The following is a 10577-nucleotide window of genomic DNA, read 5'->3' as shown; positions in this document are numbered from 1 at the left end:
TTTTTTTTGAGAAGTGTATTAAGCAATTTGATTATGTTATTTGAATTATGACTGAATTGAAAGCTGAACAGGGATTTTACAAAATTTGGGAACGTTGAAGTTACAGAGGATACTCTGTCGAAATTTCAAGAAAAAACATATATATATTTTTAAACGGTTAAAGAGCGATTTAGTTGTTTAATTGTTAAGTTAATTGATAGGCTTGCCAGACTAGCAGTATAGCTTGTGCGCCGGTCACGACATTTAAATTTCGGGTCGTGACAAATATTTCTACCCATTTCATGAAGCAAATCATGCATCGCCAAATACCACCCATCATAAGTTATTAATGATTTTTCAACAAGAATGTAAATACCAATCAATAGATTAAGACCACAATTTTTTAATATTTGTGTTACATGATCGTTGAGGCTCCCCTTGAAAAAACATGCAATATGTAGAAATATCGCCTTTTCCATATCCTGTAATCCATCATAACTTATTCTCAGTGTCTTGTAAATATCATTTTGCAGATCATGCTGCAACATTTTCAAAGCGTCTTCCCATACTTATTCCCTTCTTCCACAGAGGAATGAACCCTACACTTTGAGTGCCAAGGGAATACCTCCAGCACATTAAACCACCCGTTTTGACAAATCTACAAAAGCTTCTTCAGGTTTTTCTCTTCTAAAAGATTTTTGACTAAAAAGTTAAAGGGATTCACCACTGTTTAGGATTTGAGCATCATAACTTTCACACACACCTAGTGATACTAGGAGATGCTTGTCTCTAATAGTTATTATTACCCTGCTCCTTAGACCAAACCATTCTTGCTTTCCAGCTAAATTATGTAGCTAGATATCAGAACTTAGATCCTCAAGGACAAGGATAATCCTTTTATTGAATAAAAGATTATGTATTGTCTCTCTTCCTTGGTCCAAACTTTCAATTCTCATGCTGCTTATATTTAGATGAGAAAGTAATTTTCTTTGTAAACAAAGCATACCATCTCTTTCACTAAAAACCTCTCTAACATTCTCAAGAAAACAACTAAAATCAAATTGGTTATGGATTCTCTTGTACACTAGTTTGACTAGAGTTGTCTTTCCTATGTCACTCATGTCTCATATCCCCATAAAAGCGAATTTCCTTTGACTCTGCCGTTAAAAGTGAACACACGATGCTTATCCTTGAATCAATTCCAATCATTTCATCATCATAATGTGGAAATTTAGGTTATAACCTTTTCCATACTTCTGCAACAATTTCTTCAATGAGTTATATTTCACACTTATAACGAATAAACTTAAAATGAGTTAACTAATGTTTAACATGAATAATCAAAGAACAAAATTATCATGATCCATGAGCAAGTACCTATTTTGATTATGGTTTCATTCTACATATTTATTATATAGCATATCAACTTGCATAAACACTTGTAAGAAAATTTGATAGAGGAAATAAGCTATGATATTTCTATAAACTATTATCAACTTGTTTACATAATAACTTACTAATTCAATAAAAGTAATTTGACCGACCGATTAATTTTACTTTGTTACACAAATATCTTATTTAAGTCATTGATAACAAAAATAAAGAAATGTAGATTAAATAATATTGATAATTAAGATAATTAATTATATTAAAATTAAAAAAGATTATATAATAAGTCAAATAAGCAACAGAAAAATACCTAACTAGTGTAATTAAATTAAATAGCTATCAATAAGCCATTTACTAAGTTATTAATGTGATGATCCAAACATGAACTACCAACCCTTTGAGCTCCGGCCATAAAGCTCTGCAACCTCCGTCAAGGCCTCTTTCCACTTCCGAACTTTTCAACTATCATCTCCAAACCTTTCTCCATGCTTAATAAAAGCATGTGCGAAAGATCCTCGCTGGTGCCTCACATCGGTGGGGTCTACATCGTAGAAGACGGGGAAAACATGGCGACCGAATTGGGACCGAAATCGGAGGATGACGAGTAGCTCATCCAAGCACCACCGTGAAGAAGCGTAGTCGGGAGAGAGAAGCACGTCGGAAGAGAGAGATTGCTCGATTGCATTAAGGAGCTCTGGCGCAATAAGTTCTCCTCTCTGAGGATTGTAAGGAAGAATCAAAATTCATAACACTTTCTTCTCTGTTCTGCTATGATCTCTCTCATTTTCTTTCCAAATGTCATTGTTATATATGTTGCTTGACAATTATGGAAGTAATTGAAAGTTAATGTTAGGCCCAGGCCCATCGCACATCACAATGCTAGTCCCACATCGTTCACAGATAACAAAACTGAAGTATTTATATAACCATCGCAAGGACTAGCAGTCACGACCTTACTTGAACAGGATCTGTTCTATAGGATCGTACTACTGTGTCCTTATATTCTAAGGAGACAGGAACCTAAATCTGGTTGATGAATCATGACCGCCCGATCAGAGCGTGATTAACGGTTCTGGGATGGGAGCTTTGGTGACCATTGCAGTTGGCTGTAGAGGATCGTTCTCAGCTTCACTTGTGATCTGGGATGGTCGGACGGTTGTCTGACAGATTTCAATCTTTTTTTTCTTTGCGTTGTCGTTTTGATTCCGTTCGTTTTCCGGTGAAGAAACGTAACCCTAAACCCTCTCTCTGGACCGCTTCTTTCAACTGGGTCGCTTCCGTGTCCAGAACGTCGTCGTCAAAACACACTACCATCATATTGGTCGGTATGGTATTTTCACATTTGGTTTTTGGTTGTTCAAACCTTAATTGCACGACTTGTTTAAATTTCAACTCTTAATATTACGTTTACAGTATGCTTGATTCTCATTAAAGTGTTTTCGATTCAGTTATCCATTTGGTTTTGTAAAACCCTAAGATAGACAAAATCCCCAAATTATGCTCTTTTTTAATTTTTTAATTTGAATTTAATTGTTGGGTTTAGTTTAATTGATGTTAATAAGAATCCAGATGAGTTTATGGAGATATTTTGAACAACTGCATTGCAAATAATAAGATCTCCAAAGCAAATTTTGATGGTTTAAAGGTTGTTTCAGTTTCTTGATTTTTATTAGGTAGGTGTATGATTTTTCTTTTCATTATGTGGTCTTCACATAATTTTAAAAATTTGCTTTTAGTCCAACTTAGCATTTTCTGTTTGGGTAAGAATTTGCGTGAGCATGTTTTGGAGGAGTAGGATCAGAATTTCCCTGATGAGGTCGAAACTTTCGGAGAGAGCTGGTCTGGTTTCGCTACTGTAAGTGTTACATATTTCTTTAAAAAAAAATAAAACCAGTCAAACAATAAAAGAAGGAACTATTTTTGTTCCCATTGTTTTTTTGTAGTTTTTCATCAACACAAATCTTGGCTTTATTGCATCTATGATCTATGTAATGTTTAAAGTTGAGAATTGAATGACTTGTTTTGATGTTAAAGTTGAGCATTGAATGACTTGATATATTCTGATGTATTTGATTATTCTATAATTGGTAGCATGGAACTATGAATATTTATATCTCTTTTTGTTGCTTTATATTTTTATATGTCTGTATAGTGATTACTGAAGTTCAGCACTGTTGTTATTCATGTAGCTCTCGTTTATATAGAATGCCTTTATTATAAGTATCCTTTTATGTGTATGTGGAAGTTTATATTTTAATGAGCATGAAGTGTTAGAGAAGAGTGGAGATTTTCTAAGTTGGTAAACTTCCTCCGATTGAAGAATTTGCAAATGGTATTCCTTTTGATGAGTTTAGTTGAAAATGTCATACCTGGAGTTAGTTTGGAGAAATAAACTTGCAATGGTTAGTCAGTGTAACCTTCTTTTGATTTTGTTTACAAGCTTTTATATAAAGCTTCTGCTTTAGTTCTAGTGTTAGAGAATAATGATTTGTTCAAATTCCATTATAACAGTGCTATAGCCACTATTTGACAATATTTTGTACTAAACAGCATATCGCAGAACAATAGCATTTTGTTTAAATTCCGCTACACTATAGTGCTGCTATTCAACAAAACTGTTTAGTTCTAATTGTAATTTGCTTGTTTTTCTAGCATATAATGAAGTTAATGAGATACCTTCATGATAAGAATTCTCAGTAAACAGTGTTAGTGCAAGGGAGTATAATGAAAACTTGGTTGTCTTGTTTCCAAGTGCTCCAATTTTTGTGAGTTGTTTGAATTTTTCGCGTCAACTCCAAGATTATGTTTCTTAAAGAAGTCTTATGTGCATTTCAATTACTATGAGCTGCAGCTATGTATATGAAATTTTATATCTTTTCTGAATGTTCCTACTCATGTCATCTGTTGTCTTTTTGCATATATCTTTAGGTGCTCGCAATAATGAATGTTCCTACTCATATCATCTGTTGTCTTTTTGCATATATCTTTAGGTGCTCGCAATAAATAACTGTAATTTACTCCTTCAAATAAGGTTTTTAGTTAATTGTTAATTAATATGCTGCAGGGCTTTGGTCATGTATTGTTTCTAGAGCTACGAAAGAGACTTCAAAATGTTGACATTCGCTCTATTTTCTGTGGGGAGACAAAGAATCTGAAAGATTTTGGCTTAAACAGGTAACTTTTAAACAAAAATTCTCTGGAGTTTTGAGAAGATCTTAGTATTACAAGTATAGAAACTAAGAGCATTCATGATAGTGTTAGTTAGAGTCAGAGCAGAATATATAATTTTTAACAAACTGCAATTGACTCTAACACAAAGTCTTTGATATAATAATTCTCAATGTTTTTACCCTCCTTTGGTATCTGGTTGGAGTGAAATATATGTCTAAGGTTATATTGTTAGAAGATCCAGCCAGCAAAGAGAGGAAGATTGAACATATTTTAACAGCCACTAAAGAAGTTTTATGTGTTAGAATAGAAGTTGACAAGTTATATCAAAAGGTGATATTCTTTATCATGCACTAATTATTATTTTTTAAAAATTAGGGAGGGAGAAAATTATTTTACAACTATCTCCGAAGAAATTTTTACTTTTATAAAGTCAAACTTTTACTAGTGAGACGACACTTCATAGACTATATTCTTTATTATGCAACAGTTGTACTAAAATTTAAAAACAAGGTTAAGTAAAATGTGATGATTGTTAGGTGATTGCTTTGGAAAGGATTATTAGTGGTGGAGCTATGGTTGAAGATAAATAATTTGTTGTCTTGACTGAATTGCTTATGGTTCAACTGCTTAAACTTGACTCCATTGTTGCTGAGGGAGAAGCCAAAATGCAGAGAGGAATTGAGGTTAGTGGAAGTATAATTTCACAACTTCATAGTTTGTTATGCATATACCAAACTAATAATCAGAGCACATTTAAGTCCTTGAAACTACACAGGTTCAACGTGTACAAAGTTATGTAGACACAATTGACAATATGAAGGCAAGAAATTCTGCTGCTAACAATGCAGTTTCAGTACCAAACTAATAATGACACAATTGAATCAGAACTTGGAAGATTGAAGTCTCCAATAGCAATTCAATCTTCTACTGTGATTACTCAAGAATGGGAAATTTTGGGTAGCTAAAAGTTCTGTTCACTAATTTTGTATAATTCAAAAAGAGGCTTCTATCAACACTTAACCTTAGTAATGCCAAGTTAGTTTCAATAGGGAAGAGTTAATATGCCTGTACTAATTTTATATGTTTCTCATTCTATGCATAAATAAACACTTGACATTTTTTTTGCCACTTTGAAAATGTTGGAAACATGAGAGGAAAAAGGTTTGAGGAACAAGTGAAATGCTTCTAGATCGTAGAATTTGATTAGGTTTGGTTAGATAACTTTGTATATATACTAGTTTGAATAGAATGATCATTGATTTTTTCTTATTGTTTGTCTAACATAGATTTTAAATGTAGGATGTGTATATTTTGTTATGTAATTAGATGTGAGAAATGAAAGCTATGGATATTTTTTTAATTAAAAAGTTAATTATTTAAATCGGTTGGTTCATTGATGTAATAAATCAATTTTGAATTTGACTTGTTACATCGGTTCAAATTTAACAAATGTAATAAATCAATTTTTGAATTTTGACTTATTACATCTGTTATTTTTGCCGATTTTATAATTTAGTATTTGTTACAACGCCTGATGTTAGATCGGACAAGTAACTGACCTAACATGTACATAGGAACCAATTTAAAAAGCTTAAAATGTAGTAGTGAGAGTTTTATAAATATAATCGTTGCTCTCTTTTTTGGGTCTTTTCTCTTCAGAAAAATTACACTATCAAATTTAACTAAGGGTTTAAAAAACCAAACTGTCTTACGGCATCAAACCAAAATCCAACATAATAATAGCGGGAGGTAAGTGTTCAATTATTTATAGTTTGTGAGATAAAACATGTTTAAATTGATTAATTTTTTTTACATAATTTTGGTTTTAATTATCTAATAATTCAGAGTTTAATTGAAAGTAAGTAACAACAAGTCAAAAATTATTCCAAACTTATTACCCAAGTCACAGCCTGTGTGAACAACCATAAATTACATTTTCACTTTTCAACTTTTACATGGCTTTGCCAAAGAGATAAATTCATGATTTGGAAGCCTCACCTTTAACAATTTTAACAAGGTATTCAATCTCATCTGAAACTTCTTTCATTGTAGGCCTTTTTTGCCTCTGTTCCTCCAAACAAGAAGTAGCCAAATACCCCAAACATTTCATAGTTTCCAATTCCAAATCACTAGCTCCATCTTTCATCACAGGATCAACAACATCCATCAACCTCTCTTCAATCAATTTCTTCTTACCATAAATAGCCAAATTCACATTCTCTTCTTCCCTATTAAAATCAATAGCTTTCTCAGAAGTTAACAACTCCATCAACACCACTCCAAAGCTATAAACATCGCTCTTATCGGTTAACTGAAAATTGCGATAATACTCCGGATCAAGATAACCAAGTGTTCCTTGTGCACTAGTAAAAATATGACTTTTATTTTGTTCAGCTATTTCCACTAGCCTAGATAATCCAAAGTCAGAAACTTTTGCATTAAACTTCTCATCAAGAAGTATGTTGCTCGATTTCACATCACGATGGTAAATCGGAGGCACGGCCGAAGAATGTAGATAGGATAACCCTTCAGCTGTTTGGTGTGCAATTTTGAGCCTTTGAATCCATTTGAGAGGTGCCCTTTTGTTATGAAGGTAATCAAAAAGTGACCCATTTGAAACATAGTCATAAATTAGTAGAGGGTGTTCAAGTTCTAAGCAAAAGCCAATGAGTCTAACAAGGCTTCTATGGTTAACTTGGCAGAGAATTCTAATCTCATTTTGCATTTGATCAATGCTTTTTGTGTTACCAAGTTTAGCACGTTTTATGGCTGTGATGGTTCCATCATCAAAAGTTCCTTTGAAGACTTCACCAAAACCACCAGAGCCTATGAGATTTTCTTGGGAGAAATTGTTGGTTGCTTTCTGAATCTCTCTGCCTGTGAAGATTCTTGATGATAGAGCACTAGCTTTGGCACTTGAGATGTCTTTGCTTTTTTTGATTTTGGCATTCTCTGCTTTTGTTTCCATTTGATTCTTCTTCTTGTAGAGAATGAATCCAATTAATGTTGCAATTGTTACTATTCCTCCTAAGGAAACTATGACTGCATGAAAACAATAGTTCAGAAATATATGAGAAAAACACATACAAGGCAATCGCATTTTCTATGAGAAAGTATGATAGACTTGTTTATATTGACTTATTTGAACTTATCTACTTACATAAACACTTGTGAGACTATTTAAAAGAGATTATAATATAATATGACTATAAATTATTTTTAACTTATTTTCATAAGTACTCTATAAAAACGTATATAAAACTTTATAACTTTTATAAAATATAGTTTGACTTTATTACATATTTTATTATAGAAGTAATTTATACCTAATCACTTATATAATAATTATAAATACTTAATTAAACTATTTTTTTGCACATAGAAAAAGAAAGGTATAAATAGAGCTACCATACTCCATACATACCAGCTAGAAGCATTTTCTTTTTCTTCTTAACTTTGCAGCGGCTAACTTTCCCATGCCCCACACATTTTGCATCTGCAAATTGGAAAAAATAAAATAAAACTCAAAGGAAGGATTGCAATTTTGTCAAAAAGAAAAATCATTTAAGTGACAGCAAACATGAATGGAAGGTTCAATCATCTTCTAATTTTTGGCAAAATTGTTCAATGAAATTGAAAAAATAAATAAAGGATGATGAAGAAAAAGAGTCTTAAAATTTAATGTCAATATGTAATAAACTAAATATTGTTAATTGTAATAAAAAAAAATACTATGATTATTCAAAAAAATGAAAGAGGAAATAAAAATATTTACTAATTGAAATTCCAAATGTAACTGTTTAAATTTTTTTTTTTTTTTTTTTTTATCTTTTTGAATATATTAGTTTTTGTAATTTTCTTTTATTTCAAACAAATATACCACTTTTTATTTTTATTCAGTTTTGTTTTGTGTTAGCCTCTACTAAATTTATTATTATTGGAATTGATCAATATAATAAATAAAATATTTAATTTCAATGTCTCAAAAAAAGGTTGAAATAAAATTACGTAAATTAAAAGTGATATATTTACATAAATTAAAAATAAATAAATAAAATTATAAAAATTAAAAGCAAAAAATGATAATATTTATGAAACTAAAAACATATTTAAATCAAAATTAAAATACTTTTTTTTTGTTAAATCAAACTCTTGAATTGATAATCAAATAGTTGAGATATTAATTGAGTAAACAAATAAACTTAAGTAATTAATAAAGTCCAGCTAAAGCAAATCATTTAGAAAAAACCAAATTAAAAAATTGGTCAAAAAAAACCATTTATCAAACTTTACTTACTTTCATTTGATAACTTATCGACACTTTAACTTTCAAATCGATGAAACTTATAACCCCTTAATACAATGTCAATATGCACATCATATATATATATACTATAAATAATTTAGACCACCTTGACTGAGCATGATGTTGTTGTTTTAATATATAACTTAACTAAAAACCCATAGTAGTCAAAATGAGATGAAGAAGAAAATTAGGAGAAATGAGATGAAGATTAAAAGTTTGTTTAGAAACCATTTTGAATGTAATATCATTTTAGTCTCTAGCTGGTCTCAAAAATTAAACTTTGGCTTTGGACTTACTTTGAGCTTGAGCTTGGGTCTGATTCTGATATTGAGTTTGAGATTGACACGATCCATTAATTGAATCCCATTTGAAGCCAACATTGCAGAAGCACCTCTGCACCCCACCAACCCCCATTCCACACTTCGAATTCAACAATTCATTGCAATCCATCGGCACCTTACAAACCGGTTCCTGAGGCGCCACCCACTCTATCCCAACTCCAGGTTCTGGCCACCGCTTTCCCACTGTCCCCACCGCACCATTCAAATCCAAAAAACTCATATACGCCGCGCATCCTCCACCATAAACCCGAACTACATAATCTTTACGGCCACTGCCAGTAACATACGAGCAGCACATACCCACGCGCCCACACGCGCTTGCATTATCTATATGGTCCTTGATGTAGCTATGGCACAGACTCCTTACTGTACAATCCATCGGCGGCGCGTGTTGTACTTTAACGGTGCAGTTGAATAAAAAAACGGTGTTTCCCGCGGCTAAACTGAAAGGAAGAGTCTCGTTCAGGTGCATGCCTTCGCTGCGTAAGTCCGTGGACACGCACTTGTTTCGTTCAAATGTAGCGGGTCGGGTTATAATCCGACGGATTTTCTGGTCAATGGATACAATCATATAGGATGACCCCGCAAGTGCATCTAACCACAGCGTGCCTGCGGTGCACCGGATTTTGTAATGCGGGTCACCGCAGTTGGGTCCAGTGCTTAATGGATATGGAACCGGGTTTGAACCACAATTACCGCAGTGTTGTAGCGTCACAGCGCATGATAGCAACATTGCTGCTGTTGCTGTGAATATTAACATAAACTTATGTTGGTGGTCCATCAAAGAACAAAAAATGATGTATAGTGGAACCATATAGTAAAAAATAAAGCAATTGCTGCTATATATGAACTATTGTTACATGTTAGAGATTTTATTGTTTTCAGGCTAAATTACTCTCTCATTCTTTTAACTTATATTTTAATTTTATTTTGGTTTTTTAATATTTTTTCTTCTTTTGTTAGTTCTTTAACTATATTTTTATTAATTAAATTAGTCATTTGTGTTGAAAAATGTTAAGTTTTGTTATCTCTTTCGTCTCATTCATTTTCAAACTCATAAATTTAATATTTTATTTATTTATTTCATTCAATCTAAAATCTATAACATTTCAAATTTAGAAAAATAAAAAATCTCTAACTCAATTATTCTTGTTTATAATTTTTTTATGTGAACACAACAATTCTATTCTTTAAATATTTTATTAAATAAAAATTAATAAATTTATTATCTTCGTCATCTGGTCATCATCTTTATTGTCTAAATCTATAAATTCAGCACCCCCTTCAATTAAAAAAAAATCAAAAAAATTCACCAAACTCATAATTTTCGAATTCAACTTCAAAACCAAAATAAAACTCATCAAACTCAAATCTTTCAAACCAAAAATAGA

At 31.9% G+C, this 10577-nt stretch overlaps 1 protein-coding gene, 1 non-coding gene and 2 pseudogenes across 2 annotated transcripts; 2 read left to right on the top strand and 2 right to left on the bottom strand.

Annotated features, from left to right (window-relative positions):
- Positions 1-2465, bottom strand: part of LOC101500072 (disease resistance protein RUN1-like) — a 4873-nt pseudogene extending 2408 nt beyond the window's left edge.
- Positions 2316-2538, top strand: LOC113785982 (small nucleolar RNA U3). The gene has a single exon (XR_003472165.1). It is a non-coding gene; the product is annotated as a small nucleolar RNA U3 (small nucleolar RNA).
- LOC113785796 (BAG family molecular chaperone regulator 4-like) lies at positions 2513-5808 on the top strand (annotated as a pseudogene).
- Positions 5809-6296: 488 nt separating this feature from the next.
- Positions 6297-10009, bottom strand: LOC101498141 (wall-associated receptor kinase-like 20). Its single transcript, XM_004491936.4, has 3 exons — positions 9142-10009; positions 7964-8035; positions 6297-7581 (listed from the first exon to the last, which is right to left on the bottom strand). Exons 1-3 carry the CDS (start codon positions 9998-10000, stop codon positions 6518-6520), a joined length of 1995 nt encoding a protein of 664 aa, XP_004491993.3. The 5' UTR covers positions 10001-10009; the 3' UTR covers positions 6297-6517.
- Positions 10010-10577: the final 568 nt, after the last annotated feature.

Source organism: Cicer arietinum, chromosome 3, assembly GCF_000331145.2.
Source record: "Cicer arietinum cultivar CDC Frontier isolate Library 1 chromosome 3, Cicar.CDCFrontier_v2.0, whole genome shotgun sequence".
Taxonomy (NCBI): Eukaryota; Viridiplantae; Streptophyta; class Magnoliopsida; order Fabales; family Fabaceae; genus Cicer; species Cicer arietinum.
The sequence above is the reverse complement of the archived record's forward strand: the minus strand, read 5'-3'. Positions and strand labels throughout refer to the sequence as shown.